General features: G+C 41.8%; 1 protein-coding gene across 2 annotated transcripts in view; it reads left to right on the plus strand.

Moving 5' to 3' along the window:
* The window catches only part of MEP1A (meprin A subunit alpha), a 37,317-nt gene continuing 21,004 nt past the window's right edge, over positions 166–16,478 (plus strand). The window contains exons 1-8 of one of the 2 annotated variants that reach the window (XM_021098804.1): positions 166–297; positions 384–408; positions 500–550; positions 925–1,087; positions 5,160–5,200; positions 6,163–6,238; positions 11,737–11,854; positions 16,112–16,287. In XM_021098804.1, coding sequence (XP_020954463.1) covers positions 1,081–1,087; positions 5,160–5,200; positions 6,163–6,238; positions 11,737–11,854; positions 16,112–16,287 — 418 coding nt within the window. In that variant the 5' untranslated portion in view covers positions 166–297; positions 384–408; positions 500–550; positions 925–1,080. The remainder of the gene's footprint in view (positions 298–383; positions 409–499; positions 551–924; positions 1,088–5,159; positions 5,201–6,162; positions 6,239–11,736; positions 11,855–16,111; positions 16,288–16,478) is intronic. The other variant, XM_001928416.5, reaches the window with a different exon arrangement.

The following is a 16,478-nucleotide window of genomic DNA, read 5'->3' on the forward strand; positions in this document are numbered from 1 at the left end:
TTATATGCTCATATCAGTATCAACTTTTTCAGACTTTTCCCTGGTCTCTGGCACTTGAGCTTTTCTGCTAAAATTAATATCTGCCCTCAAATGGGGCAAAGACATTTTCTTTGACGACTTCAATGCTACAGAACATGTGTAAGGGTCAAAGTTTCTAATATGACAGCCAGAGCAAAGTCCAAGTATTTATCACAAGGTGTCTTTGCTAAAATCTGTTCACTTGCAGCAATGATTTGGACAAGATCTCCTTGCATTCTCTCTTTCATCTTGTTTTTTGCCCATATAGCTGCTGTATCGGTAAGTAGAGTTCTGCTTCTCAACTTACTTAGAAACACTAATTCTAGTATACATTATCCATTTTCTGTATATTTATTTCCTTTCAGATTAAACATCTTTCCAAAGGAAATGGTAAGAATTAAGTAAAATGCATAATGTGTTTCTGAGCTTTTTCTGTTTCATTCAGCAATACGTATAACAATTTCCCCCCCACTTTTAACAGTACATGATGGAGATTTTGATGAACAGAAGGATATTACAGAGATCAACTTAGGTGGGTGCCATTTCTGTCATTATTGATGCCTTTAAATAATTTAAAACCCTATGATAGAACTGCTAAAAAGCGCTTATGTTCATGATACAGTATTGGGTAACTTTAGGGGAAAACCATGATCGGAATTTGCAGAATTTCTAAAAAATGGAAATGTGGAAAGAGAAAAATGATTACACCAAAATTTCTAGAACTAGTGAGTGCTCAGTGGATCTAGAAATATAGAATAAGATTTTCGCTTATAAGACATTCATTTTTCCAGTTTTCAATTTGAGAAAAAGAAGGCAAAAATGGATGATTATTTTTCTTGCTAAAGAAAAATATAAGGAATATATCTTTGCTTAGGTTTAATGGGAAGAAAACCCTTGTCCCTCCAGAGTCCCTCTCCTGGCCCATCATATGAACAACATCAAACTAGCAACTATTTGCCTAGGACTCAGAAAAGAGTGTAAAGTGTCTCCGTTTCAACATCTTGACCACACACATATGCCATGAAGACATCCGTCAGTCTCACCCATCACTGAGAGAAGAAGATGCCATGTAATCCTCTCTCTTTGCCCTCTCTTGTCCTGCTTCTAATGTGAGGAAGAAACCTTGAGATTCTGGGAATCTTTGGTTAAGATTGGTGGGAAATAGAGGTTCTGGATTTGTGATCATAAATATCTTCTAGAACATAAAAACCTTCATATTCAATTGCATATTTATTTGTCAAATATTGTAGTGGGGTGAGTGCAGGTTTCACTTTGCAGGAAAGAAACAGGAGGCTCCTCTGGGTCAAGGTAAGTCACCCAAGTTCACGGATGGCAGTGATGGAGCTCACCATCAGGTCTTCTGACCCATAGCTCCATAACTCAGTCCTATTTGAAGACTATAAAACTAAAACGCCCCATACCTTAAGGTAAAATTTCTCTGGATTTATCCCACTTACAGAGAAACCAAGTTAGGTGATATTTTGTTGGCAAACCTTGAGAATGACTAGAGGGGCAAGTAGAAATAGTTTGAGAGGGTAAATGGGTCTCAAGATTTCAGAACCAGACATCAAATCATCTTTCTTTAGAGTCAGGCTGTCAAGGTATGTGTAAATAAGAGGGTCTGCTATACTTTAATGGTCCTCAGGTAGGAAAGCCTTAATGCCTTAAGCAATACTTCTCAAACTTTATTTATTTATTTATTTTTGCCTTTTCTAGTGCTGCTCCCAGCTCCTGCGGCACATGGAGGTTCCCAGGCTAGGGGTAAACTCGGAGCTATAGCCACTGGTCTACGCCAGAGCCACAGCAACATGGGATCCGAGCCACATCTGCAACCTACACCACAGCTCATGGCAATGCCAGATCCTTAACCCACTGAGCAAGGTCGGAGATCAAACCTGCAACCTCATGGTTCCTGGTTGGATTCGTTAACCACTGCACCACAACGGGGAACTCCAATACTTCTCAAATTTTAGCATCAGAATCCCTTGGAGGGCCTAATGAACACAGATCAGATTATTTCCCATATTAGGGCTGCTCTAAAGCAGGACCTTCCTATTTGCTGTTGCCTCTCTTCATGCTCCACTCCACTAGATTTCTGCTTAAAAGCCACCTCCTCAAGAAGGTTTTCCCTGACTACCTTTTACCAGTATCAACCTTCCTTCAGCTCAACACTCTTTACCCCCTTTGCTCTGTTTTATGTTTTTTTTTCCCCTAAATTGTATTTTTCACCATCTGCCATACTTGACATTTATTTGTTTGTTTGTATCCCCTCCTTCCCCAATCAAGAATGTCATCTCCCCTAGGGCTTTATTTTCTTTTCTGTTGTGCCCTCAACATCTAGAACAATGCCTAGGACACATTAGCCACCTAATAAGTAAATGCTACATGAATGAATTGGGTAGTGAATAAGCTGAGGCTTGCTTTTAATGGATTTGCACTTTGTGAAATTCTCCTATGGCACTCTCTCCTTTGTAACCCCATCCTGCTGACAGACCCATGGGGTCAAGGTCCCACTGAGCTTGTTCACATCCTCCCTGGAAGAGCCCTTCCCTCACCCCCATTCCTAAGCCAGGTCAAATGTCAGGAAATGTGTAATTTTGCTCTCACACCAAGCCTAGGTAAGAGTATGGAAGGACAAGCCCATCATAGCCCTACTGAAAAGGCAATTCAAAACCTGGGTCCTGCTGCCTCTGGGGCAGTAGTGTCATTGCTATTTGTTGTTATTTAACTGTGCTGTTATAGGAATAGGCTATGGTCCTTAGGTTAAGAAAGTCTAGGAAATATGTGTATGAGGAAAGGGGTGATGCAGGAATCTCTTGAGTTAGACATTAGCAAGTGAAGCCAGGAAGCCTTCTACCACCTCCATGGTGTCATTGCAGAGCCTGAACCCAGATCTTGAATGAGCCATAGGCTTTGCCCAGTGAGACCACTGCTTCCATGTAAGGTTGTGGTGATTGTTCTTTAGTTTGATTTCCCAGCTGTAAATCAGGGGCTGTTTTCAGAATGAGGTACAATCTGATGATCCTGTCTCAAGTAGTTTGTGTTTTACAAGGAAGGCTGCTTGTCAAACATGAGGGTTGTAATCAGAACTGACATTCTTTTAAAGGCCCATAGTTTTCCCACACAGAGCTTCCTTCTTAAGTATCTTATTTTCAGAAACAGTCTGAGACCAGCATCAAGGAATACCATCAGGGAGAAAGTAAATTCTGCTAAGTTCTGAAGTTCCCATTGTGGTACTGTGGAAACGAACTTGACTAGTATTTGTAAAGATGCGGGTTCAATCCCTGTCCTTACTCAGTGGGTCAAGGATTCTGTGTTGCCTTGAGTTGTGGTGTAGGTCGCAGATGAAGCTTGGATCCCACCACTCCCATGTTGCTGTGGTGTAGGCTGGCAGCTGCAGCTCTGATTTGGCCCCTAGCCTAGAAACCTGCATATGCCACGGGTGGGTCCCTAAAAAGCAAAAGCAAAAGCAAAAGCAAAACAAAACAAAACAAACAACAACAAAAAAAACCCAGCGAAGCTCCTGACAACAGATGTTTGGAGTAATGGCTTTCAAACGATCTGCCCAAATTTGCCTGGTCTTCTTTATTATAAGGACAGACCCTGAACTTGGCTTTGGCGAGCACCACTATTTTTTCATGGGGAAGTGCAAAATCAACCCTTTTAGCTAGGGTGAGGAAGAAGGATGCAAGGGCCCTGGATGGGAAGTCAGGAGTTCTACAGCCTACTCAGCTGCTGACCTCCTGGTTCATCCCTTCCTGTCTCAGGAAGCCCCATTTCAACTCCAAAAGTGTGAGAGGTTTGGAGTCAGTGACCAAAATGATTCCTTCTTTTTCTTCTTCCTCTTCTTCCTCTTCTTCCCCTTCTTCCCCTTCTTCCCCTTCTTCTTCCTCTTCTTTTTCTTCCTCTTCTTCTTCTTCCTCTTCTTCTTCTTCTTTTTCTTTTTTGTCTTTTGAGGGCTTCACCTGCAGCAGATGGAGGTTCCCAGGCTAGGGAGCTGTAGCCACCAGCCTACACCACAGCCACAGCAATGCAGGATGCAAGCCACGTCTGCTACCTACACCACAGCTCAGATCCTTAACCCACTGAGCGAGGTCAGGGGTCAAACCCAAAACCGCATGGTTCCTAGTTGGATTCGTTTCTGCTGCACCATGATGGGAACTCCAAAAGATTCTTTCTTCTAACTCATCTCTTACCTTTTTTTTTTTTTTTTGTCTTTTTGCTATTTATTGGGCCACTCCCACGGCATATGGAGGTTCCCAGGCTAGGGGTCAAATCGGAGCTGTAGCTGCCAGCCTTCGCCAGAGCCACAGCAACACTGGATCCAAGCCACGTCTGCAACCTACACTACAGCTCATGGCAACGCTGGATCGTTAACCCACTGAGCAAGGCAGGGACCAAACCCGCAACCTCATGGTTTCTAGTCGGATTCGTTAACCACTGCGCCACAACGGGTACTCCTCATCTATTACTTTTAAGGTTCTCAAACAAGGTGTTGTTTTTTTTTGTTTGTTTGTTTTGTTTTTGGCTGAAGTGTAGTTGATTTACACCCATTATATTAGTTTCAGGTATACAGCAACAACATAGCAATTCAGTATTTTTGTAGATAATACTCCTTTTATAGTTAATATAAAATATTGTCTATATTCCTGTGCTGTATAACATATCCTTGTAGCTTATCTCTTATACACAGTAGTTTGTACCTCTTAATCCTCTACCCTATCTTGCCCTTCCCCCTCTTCCTTCTCTCCTCTCTCCTCCCCACTGGTATCCATTAGTTTGTTTTCTACATCTGTGAGTATATTTCTGTCTCGTTACATTCACTAGTTTCATGTTTTAGATTCCACACAAGTGATAACAGAGAGTACTTGTCTTTCTCTGCCTGACTTATTTCACTAAGCATAATACCCTCTAGGTTTCTTGCTCCAAAAATGAAAACAGAGGATGTGAACATATTTGGTATTTATTGCCTATTTGCATTTGCTCAATGGGAAGAGATTTTCGCTTTGTCTCAAAAAGAATTTCACCACATAAAGATTAACAAAGGAAGATTCACAATGGAAAAATGATTCATTTACTTATGAGAGATGCCTTTTAGCCCTGCTCACGCAAATATTTCTTTTTTTAAAATCCATGTCTAGATGCAGGCTTGGACCTCTTTCAAGGGGACATCCTCCTGCAGGTAAGTACCTGACAGTGATGCAATAACATTCCACAGGACTGGCTGTGTCACAGGATGGTGAGTCTCTGCTCTGTGTCCAGCCCTGGGCTGGCCGCTGTGGAGGACATGAAAGAATCTCCTCTATATCCTACTGTACAGCACAGGGAACTATATCCAATCACTTGTGACAGAACATGATGGAAGATAATATGAGAAAAAGTATATATATATATATGAGACTGGGTCACTTTGCTGTACAGCACAAATTGGCATAACATTGTAAGTCAACTATAAGTAAAAAACAAAACAAAACAAAGAATCTCCTCTGTAATCTGTACCCACAAAGACCTCCACTGTAGTTGCTGGTAACAAAGCAGAGGAAAACATTAGCAAACAAGACAAAAGAGTCTATAATTATTAAACTGCTTGCTTCCCCCTACTCAATTTTTTTCCAACCGGTGAAGAAAGAGACAGAAGGAAATCCATCACCATATTGAAAGTGGCTATATCAGTTTTGAGGAATTGTAGGTCTCCTTTATTTGGTTGTTAATAATGTTTCTGAAATTTTCCGAATTGTCTATAGTGAACTTCTATCATTTTTTTTTTAATAACCAGAAGACCAGTCTAATGAACTGTTTGAATTGTGTGACTGATGGTTTGTGGTGTGAGGATTTTTTGTTTTCTTTTTTTGTCTTTTTAGGGCTGCACTTTTGGCACATGGAGGTTCCCAGGCTACGGGTCTAATTGGAGCTGTAGCCGCCAGCCTACACCACAGCCACAGCAACGCCAGATCCAAGCCGCGTCTGTGACCTACACCACAGCTCACGGCAGTTTGAGCGAGGCCAGGGATCAAACTCGCAACCTCATGGCTCCTAGTCAGATTCATTCCCACTGCACCAAAATGGTAACTCCTGGTATGAGAGTTTACAGAAGGGGGAGACAAGGAAACCAGCTGTCCAGTCACTTTTGCCTTGTTTCTACAGAATTCCAGAAATGGCCTGAGAGACCCCAACACCAGATGGAAGTTCCCCATACCGTATATTCTGGCCAACAATCTGGGTAATATTCATTGTTTTTCATTAAGAGTTTTGAGTTGAACTCTTCTCCTTCTCAGACTTGGAGTAACTGCCAACATAAAAGAGTTTTTTAAGCTCTGACATTTCTTTATTTCTTTTCTTTTCTTTCTTTCTTTCTTTTTTTTTTTTTTTTTTTTTTTTTTTTTTGCTTTATAGGGCCATACCTGCGGCTTATGGAAGTTCCCAGGCTAGGGATCGAATCGGAGCTGCACTGCCGGCCTATGCCACAACCATAGCAATGCCAGGTCTGAGCTGCATCTACGACCTACATCACAGCTCATGGCAACGCTGGATCCTTAACCCACTGACCAAGGTCAGGGATGGAACCTGCATCCTCATGGATGCTAGTCAGTTTCGTTAACCACTGAGACACAATGGAAACTCTATATCTGAAAATTCTTTATGGCGAAGGATAAAAGGTATAGCCTTATTTTGAAACCTGTGCTGCTTCACTAGTCTAAGGTACAGAATATAATAATTTTTAAAATGCAAGACAGGCTAACATGGTAGTCAGACCAGAAGCCACACAAAGAACAAAAATGAAATAAATTTTGACAGCATGGCAATAAAAAAATTGCACTTTAAAGCATAGCATATTTTTATATAATATAATAGCAATAGAATGTAATAATTATATATATGAAAATATATTATAATTATATAATATAATAACAATAGGATTATTTAGGTGAATCTCAATATGGTATCAGGATACTATTTTCAACATGTTGATTTCTTCTCTTTCTGTGGCAAGAAGACAAACCTGCTGCACTTTTGAGAAATAGAAAAGACTATATTTCGTATGCTCACCATCTTTGGTCCCTGGTGTTAAAAAATTCTGTTACTTTTCTCTCTCTTAAGATAAGGACTGAATAGGATACATTTTGCTCACTGTTGGAAACAGTCATTGAAAATAAGTTTTAGAAGCCACTTGTGGGCACTGGCTGACTGACAGCTGAGCTTCCTTGATGATGCAATGCCTGCCTGGGAGGCCCATCCTTTGTGCATGGGGAAGATTCAAGAGGAGAGGGGAAGCTGGGACAAGGTTGCTCAATATTAATGGGCTGCCGGGCTGCTCCCACTCTCAAGAGATGTAGATTATGTTTCAAGATTTGCAGTCACTGTTAATGTTGCCATTCCAGTGCCTTTTCTGGAGAAGAACTAAATAGAAACAAATGTTATTATTCTCAGTTATTTTACAGAAAAATTGAGTTGTTTTTTCTCCCAGTGCAAGGATCATCCATATTTATTGGGATGTGATGTAAGAAACGTTCACTTTAAGAAGGATTTTTTTTTTCCCATGACAAATTTTCTCATGTTTGTCTCAGCCGTGTCATTCCCTTCTCATCAAGACAGAGAAGTTCTTACTGAATCTAGGATGTGCCAGGCACTGTGATGCCTTCATCTGATATTTTATTTGTCACTTCACGGGGCTGGGGATCAAACCCGTGCCTCTGCAGTGACCAGAGCTGAGCCGCTGCAGTCAGATTCTTAACCCACCTTGCCACAACAGGAACTCCTAAGGTGGAAATTTCTTTCTTTTCTTTCTTTTTTTTTTTTTTTTTTTTTTTTGCCTTTTAGGCACGCACCCCCGGCATATGGAGGTTCCCAGTCTGGAGGTCAAAACGGAGCTACAGCTACCGGCCTACACTAGAGCCACAACAACATCAGATCCAAGCCTGGTCTGCCACCTACACCACAGCTCACGGCAACGCAGGATTCTTAACCCACTGAGCGAGGCCAGGGATTGAACCCGCAACCTCATGGTTCCTAGTCGGATTCATTTCCGCTGCAACACGATGGGAACTCCTAAGGTGGAAATTTCTATCATTGATTTTTAAATCTTCATTTTCCTAATAACTATAATACTATAATATGACATCTATATTTGAAGCACTCTTTTACTACTTTCTGCATATTTTGATATGTTGTAACTTTATTCAAATTTAGTTTGGCTATTTTCTAGTTTCTTGTGATTTTTTTTTTAAATCCAAGGTCAACTAAAAGTGTTTCAAAATTTCCAAATATGGAGTTCCTGTTGTGGTTCAGCGGGTTAAGGACCCCATGTTGTCTCTGTGAGATTGCAGGTTTGATCCCTGCCTCACTCAATGGGTTAAGGATCTGGTGTTGCCACAAGCTGTGGTGTAGGTCACACATGTGGCTCACATCTGGATCTGGCATTCCTCTGGCTGTGGTGTAGACCTGGAGCTGCAGCTCCACTCAACCCCTAGCCTGGGAACTTCCGTATGCTGCAAGTGCAGCCATAAAAAGAAAAAAAATTTCCAAATATTTGGAACTCTGCTAAATATTCTATTATTGATTTCTAGTTTATTTTGAAGCCAGAGAATCAAATCCATAAGGTTTAAATGTTTTGAAACTTACTGAGACATGTTTTGTGGTTCAATTTATGATCTATATTAGTGAATACTCCATGTGCACTTGAAAAGAACTTGTATTCACAGTTTTAGGGCATATTATTCTGTCAGTGTCAAATAGGTCAAGGTGACTGTTGATGTTCAAATATTTATAACTATAATGAGGTGTCCTTTCATGTAGAAAGCTATATGAATCTTAGCCAATGATATTTCCTTCTTTCTGGAATAAATTCTCCTTCGGTCTCTGTCTACTTTAGTCATTTTCCAGGGTATTCAAAGAATTTCTTATTTTTTTTTAAAGTTTATAATTGCTTTCTGTGGGAGGGTTAGTCATAGTCAAACTCTTCCCCCATCATCGGAATGAAAAACTCTCTCAAAAGATTCATTTTTTTTTTTAGGGCCACACCCATGGCATATGGAGGTTCCCAGGCTAAGGGTCTAATCAGAATTGTAGCCACCAGCTTACACCAGAGCCACAGCGGTGCGGGACCCAAGCCATGTCTTCGACCTACACCACAGCTCACAGCAACGCCAGATCCTTAACCCACTGAGCGAGGCCAGGGATTGAACCCGCATCCTCATGGTTCCCAGTTGGATTTGTTTCCACTGAGCCATGATGGGAACTCCTCAAAAGATTCTTAAACTTAATATAGGTAGTTTTCCTATGCTAGTCCTCCATGATGCCACTCCATTGGTATCTGAAGTAAACTCTTCTCATATTTCATCTAGGGATAAAAAGGGCTAGTGGTTTTCAAAAACTAACGTGATTGTTCAAAACAGAACTATGTAAACCTTACCATGTCAGGGCAGAAGGAAGAACTAGGAACTAGGAAACAGTGTGGCAAAAGATGAGGCCTTTTCTCTCCAGGAATTGACAGTATCCTACGTGGAGCAGAACGCTTGCATAAAGACAATCACAGAACATCAGTGAAGTGTGACTTTCAGGGGGCATGTACTCTGGGTTGGTTTCATGGTGAAGAAGGAGGCTTTATGTGGATTTTTTTTCCATTTTTTTTTCCCCTTTGGAATGATGTCAGAAAAACTTTCACAAAATTATTTCAGAGGTGCTCAAATCCCCTTTGACAGCCTACTCAGGTGTGGGGAAGGCAGAAGAGATGTGATCTTAGAGTTAACCACTCTCGGAGTTCCCATCGTGGCTCAGCAGTTAACAAACCCGACTAGTATCCATGAGGATGAGGGTTCAATCCCTGGCCTCGCTCAGGGGGTTAAGGATCTGGCGTTGCTGTGAGCTGGTGTGTAGGTCACAGGCATGGCTCAGATCCTGCATTGCTGTGGCTGTGGTGTAGGCTGGCAGCTAGAGCTCCGATTTGACCCCTAACCTGGGAACCTCCATATGCCATGAGTATGGCCCTAAAAAGACAAAATAGATACAAATAAAGTTAACCACTCTTGGCATTTCCACCATTTGGCTTGAAGATAACAGAAGCAACACATTCTTATAGACAGCATGACCCCAGACAACTTTTTCTTATATTTTTATGACAACCAGACTGTCTTTGGTACATATCTTCAAATTATAAATATTTCTGGACTCCCCTGGTGGCTCAGCATGTTAAGGATCTGGTGCTGTCATGTCTGTGGCCTTAGGTCACTGCTGCGGGGAGGGTTCAATCCCTGGCCAGGAAATTTTCACATGTGGCAGGTGCAGCCAAAAAAAAATAAATAAATGAATGTTTCTAAGTGAGGATTGGTAAAAGTCCATGAAAATCCTCCAGTGGGTTTAATGCATGCTCTTTCTGTTGTTGTGTGTGTTGTTACCACAATTAATTTATTGACCATTCCAATGACTTACTTTAACGATCTTAATGTGATTTTACAACATGTGTGCTGTGGAATCTCCAACGTGGGAGTTTATTAAATAAAATAAGGGCCAGAAAAATATGAGATTAGTACTTGGTAAACTGCCAAGCATTATAAATTCTTTGAGAGACTGCCCCAGTTCAAATGGGCAAGAAATATAATTTCATTTTTATAGGACTTAAGTTTAATTTTTAACTTAGAGACCTACCTCCAATGAGTTGATGGGAGAAACACACACGCACAAAGTGAAACACAACATCCATTCCTCTGGAGTATCTTTCTCCTCCAGCCCATCCTTGTGTTATGCAATTCTAAGGTGTGTGCACATGCAGGTTAGGCGAAAGGAATGACATTTGATCTCTGATCACGGATCCACACAGGTTACCCATAGGCATCAATTATTCTTGCTCCTTTGGGTTCATAAGGCTTCTGCTGCTTTGGTTCCAAATTTGCATTATAGAAATCTTTACTAAGGTTGTCTGCAGAGCTGCCTGCTCAGGGGCCCTGCAGGGAAGCAGTGTAATATATTATATGCACTTCTGATGCTTTCGGAACCTACAAGCTCTGCTCTCTTCCTCCAGCAGGAAGGGGTGTCTTTTTAGATTGGGTTAGGAGTCCCATTCTCACTGCTTCTCCCCAAGGTACTTGATCACTTCTGTCTTCCGCTCTGCCATGTGGCTCTGCTGAGGCGACACACTCAGAATTTCTGCTTAAATGGGGGAAAAGGAAAGGGAGGACATGGGGAAGTTATTTTACGATTTTTTTCAGCCCCATATACCTAAGCACATTCTTATTTTGTGGATATATTTACATTATGGATTTAAAGTCTGCACTCATTGGGGACTTTTGTGGCTCAGCGGGAACAAAGCTGACTAGTATCCATGAGGATGCAGATTCGATCCCTGGCCTTGCTCAGTGGGTTAAGGATCCAGCATTGTCAAGCTGTGGTGTAGGTCACAGACGCAGCTCAGATCTGGTGCTGTGTGACTGTGGTGTAGACCAACCTCTACAGCTCCGATTTGACCCTGAGCCTGGGAACCTCCATATGCCTCGAGTGTGGCCCTAAAAAGACAAATAAGTAAATAAAGGCTGCACTTAGTGTTTATGTCCACAAGTATTTTCAGTTTTAGTTTTCAAAGAATTTATTTATGATTTAAAAAAAAAAAAACTATCATGGACCTTTGTGGATCTATAATGGATTTCATGTGGCGGCGTGGTTTTCTATGTTATATATCTTATCCAAGATCTAGCTAAGGCTCATCAATATTTTTATTGATTCCTGCAGCGCTGAATGCCAAAGGGGCCATTCTCTATGCCTTTGAAATGTTCCGCCTCAAGTCCTGTGTAGATTTCAAGCCTTATGAAGGAGAGAGCTCGTATATCATCTTTCAGAAGTTTGACGGGTTAGTATGAAATTTAATGGAGTGTAAAAACCGTGTGTCCTTTGATTTTAAAAAAACTGGCAAATCTCTTTCAAAAGTTAAAAGGAGAAATTGGAAAGAAACTAAAAGCAAACTCACATCTTTCACTGTGAATTTTTTTTTTAAATGATTTTTCCCCATTATAGCTGGTTTACAGTGTTCTGTCAATTTTCTATTGTACATCATGGTGACCCAGTTACACATACATGCATACATTCTTTTTCTCACATTATCATGCTCCATCATAAGTGACCAGATATAGTTCCCAGGGCTATGCAGTAGGATCTCATTGCTATCACTGTGAAGTTTTTAATTGCATCCCTTTTTTTTTTTTTTTTTGGTCTCTTTTTGCTATTTCTTGGGCCGCTCCCAAGGCATATGGAGGTTCCCAGGCTAGGGGCTGAATCGGAGCTGTAGCCACCGGCCTATGCCAGAGCCACAGCAACGTGGGATCCGAGCCGCGGTCTGCAACCTACACCACAGCTCACGGCAACGCCGGATCGTTAACCCACTGAGCAAGGGCAGGATCGCACCCGCAACCTCATGGTTCCTACTCGGATTCGTTAACTACTGAGCCACAACGGGAACTCCCTGCATCCCATTTTTAATGCCCTCTGTAGAGAATGAATTGTTCGGATACTTCTGGGTCCCAGGGAAACTTGGCTCAATTCTTTTCCTACGTTGAGATCATATTTTAAATCACCATCCTTTTCTTTTCTTTTTTAAAGTCAGGTTTATTTAAGTGTAAGTCGCATTTTTTTTTTATGGTGCCATTTTAAATTATAGTACTCTGATGGCTAGAGCACTTTGAAAAGTTAGATGTAAATTTTCTTTTCATAGTTAATTATTTCTAAGAAGAAATAAATGGTATGTCAAGAAAGAAGGAGTTCCCTTTGTGGCTCAGAGGGTTAAGAACCCAACATAGTCTCTGTAAGGATGCAAATTTGATCCCTGGCTTTGCTCAGTGGGTTAAGCCCCTGGTATTGCCCCAAGCTGCAGCACAGGTCAACGATATGGCTCAGATCTAGTGTGTTGTGGGTGTGGCGAGGGCTGGCAGTTGCCCTCCAATTCAACCCCTAGTCCAGGAATTCCATGTGCCTCAGGTGCAGCTGTAAAAAGAATAAATACATACATACATACATACATACATAAATAAATAAATAAATAAATAAATAAATAAATAAAAAGAGAACAAAGAAAGAAGAACTTTGGAGTTCCTGCTTTGGTGCAATGGGATTGGCAGCATCTCTGCAGTGCCAGGATGCAACTGCAGCTCGGGTCTGATCCCTGGCCCAGGAACTCCATCTTGCTGCTGGGTGGCCAAAAAAGAAAGGAAAAAGAGAAAGGAAGGGAGGAAGAAAGGGAGAGAGAAAGATAGAAAGAGAAGGAAAGAAAGAGGAAGGAAGGAAATAAGGAGAGAAAGAAGAGAAAGAAAAGAAAAGGAAAGGAAAGAAAGAAAAAGAAAGATAGAAGAGAAAGAAAGACAGACCTCTGTCTTCAGTGATGTTTCTGTCAAACAGTCTGGGCTGGATGAAGTTGGGAAACAGAGCTACCATCTGCCCTGACTCTGTTTGTGTCTCCAAGACCCACTGGCACTCATCACACTGCAGTTCCCATCACTGCCTCTAGGTGTTGCCTGGATTGGATTGCTTCCTTCGAAGGTGGGGATTTTGTTCATCAGGGCTGAAACAGAGAGGTAAAGAAGTTGTTTTCAGAGGGAGAGATGAAGAAGGGAGAGGGTGTAGAGGCAGAGGAGTGGAATGGACCAATGAGGGTCGAGAGAGAGGTAAATTTGGGGGACCCTTTCTGCCTGTGGCCAGGGGATGTCTCTACTACATTTAAGTTAGGGGAGAGGAAAAGGGAGGAAGCAGGTCCATGGAAGGGACTGGCCCAAAGTGCCCCAAACCCATCAGGTCCTCTGAAGCTGGAGGTGAAGTGGGCTCTTTCAGAAAGACAAGGTTAAAAATACACAGAGTGGTGGAGTCATGGTGTTCTGCCACTTAGGCCTTTCTATTGGGGAGGGATGTTTAAAAAAAAAAGATAGATAAATGCTGCCTGTGGATTGCAGTTATTTTGCAGAATGAACTCTGATTTGGGAATGAAAACGTCACTGTCAGAGAGGAAAGTGATGTAGTGATGTTTACACAACTCAGTAAATTTGCTCAAGATCATTGAATTGTACACTAAAACTTAGTGAATTTTTTTTTTTTTTTTTTTGCTTTTTAAAGCCACACTTGCAGTATATGGAGGTTCCCAGGCTAGGGGTCGAATCCGAGCTGTAGCCTCTGACCCACACCACAGCCACAGCAATGCAGGATCTGGGTCACATCTGCAACCTACACCACAGCTCACGGCAATGCCAGATCCTTAACCCACTGAGCGAGGCCAGGGATTGATCCGCAACCTCATGGTTCCTAGTCAGATTTGCTTCCACTTTGCCACGCCGGGAACTCCAACTTGGTGAAATTTATAGTATGTAAATTATGCTTTAATAAAGTTGTTAGAAATAGTTATGATCTAGCTTTCGGTAGAAATCAAGTCTATTAGCATTTGAAGGTATATGATGTTAGCAACCTTGGGAAAACAGTGGCAGGTAATTTAATGCGATTGTCAGCAAGGAACTCACAATTCATTGGTAGCATTCAAATCTCTTATTCTGTTGAGTTAGATTATAGATACTTGTTCCACAATTTAAAGCAGGTAAGGAGACAATTTGTGTAATGCTTCTGATTTGCTAAGAGAAAGAGAAAATCAGATTTATGAGAAAAGACAAAAATAATTGGGAAAAAGAGGGAAAGAGGCATTCAGAGTATTTGCCAGCAGTTCCTGTGTCCATCTTCTGAGAGAATTTACAGCTCCTTCTTGCCTGAAGCCCTTGAAACAAAAGTTAGGCAGCCTGCCACGTGCTGTTGCAATGCTACAGATTGGGTTATATCCCAAGAAATGGACTTGATTAACAAACTTTTAAGAAGGTTCTTTTTCATGATCGTAAATTTTACACCTGATCATTATAGGAAAATTGAAAAGTCACTAAAATATAAAGGAGAATATGTAAATAAACCACAACCATCTCTCAGAATCACCTTAATATCATGATAGAAAAGCAATAGTGTTATACTTTGGAATACCCAATGCATTAGTAGGGTTGATTTGCCTCTGAGCATGTACCACTTCATTTTATTTTATTTTATTTTAATTTATTTTGTCTTTTGCACCCGAGGTATATGGAAGTTCCCAGGCTAGGGGTCCAATTGGAGCTGAAGCCACCGGCCTACGCCACAGCCACAGCAATGCCAGATTCAAGCTGAGTCTGTGACCTACACTACAGCTCACAGCAATGCCAGATTCAATCTGAGTCTGTGACCTACACTACAGCTCACAGCAATGCCAGATTCAATCTGAGTCTGTGACCTACACTACAGCGCACAGCAATGCCAGATCCTTAACCCATTGTGCAAGTCCAGGGATTGAACCTGAATCCACATGGATGCTAGTCAGATTCGTTAACCACTGAGTCATGACAGGAACTCTTGTACCACTTTTATAATAAACTCCTGAGCTATCACTTTTAAGCTTGTATAATGTTCCCTCCAGGGAATGTTGCTTTTTTTTTTAAAGACCACACCTGTGGTATATGGAAGTTCCCAGGCTAGGGGTCAAATTGGAGCTGCAGCTGCCAGTCTACACCACAGCCACAGCAAGGCCGGATCCGAACCTCATCTGTACCTCTGCCGCAGCTTGCAGCAATGCAGGATCTTTAACCCACTGAGCAAGGCCAGGATCCACACTACATCCTCATGGATACTAGTCAGGTTCCTTACCTCTGAGCCAAAATGGGTACTCCTGAATGTTGCTTTTTCAATCAGCCCCCTAGGTTGAACCATTAGCTTATGGAACTGCTAATAATTTCTTTTTAAAATTCAAACCTAGGAGTTCCTACGGTGATGCAGTGGGTTAAGAATCTGATTGCAGCTGCTTAGGACGCTGCAGAGGAGTAGGTTCGATCCCTGGCCAGCACAGTGGCTTAAAGGATCCAGTGTTGCTGCAGCTGCACCTCAAGTAGCAGCTGAGGCTCAGATTCAGTCCCTGGCCAGGGACCTTCCATTTGCCATGGGTGCAGCTGTAACAATAACAAAAACAATCAAACCTTACTTCCTCCAAATTTTTGTTCTGGAATCCTGTGAATTTCAGCTGCTTAAGAATTTTCTAGAAGAAAATCTCTCTCCCTTCCCTTTAAAGATGCTGGTCTGAGGTTGGTGACCAACACGTTGGACAGAACCTTTCCATTGGCCAAGGATGTGACTATAAGGCCATCATTGAACATGAGATCCTGCATGCTTTGGGGTTTTACCATGAGCAGTCAAGGACCGACCGGGATGATTATGTGAACATCTGGTGGGATGAAATTCTTCCAGGTGTGTATGAAGCCAAGGGGATTTGCTATCCTCTTTATCATTTGCTCAGACCAGCCCTGGGCTGACCAGGCCAAACCTGTGTGTGAATTGGAGCTTTGGCTCCTCCAGGAGGAACACACACTATGACCTCTCCTGTGGGCTGTGCTGATCTGATCATGGCCCCATCCCGGATAAGGGTTTCATGGAGTAAG

This window comes from Sus scrofa, chromosome 7, assembly GCF_000003025.6.
Source record: "Sus scrofa isolate TJ Tabasco breed Duroc chromosome 7, Sscrofa11.1, whole genome shotgun sequence".
Taxonomy (NCBI): domain Eukaryota; kingdom Metazoa; phylum Chordata; class Mammalia; order Artiodactyla; family Suidae; genus Sus; species Sus scrofa.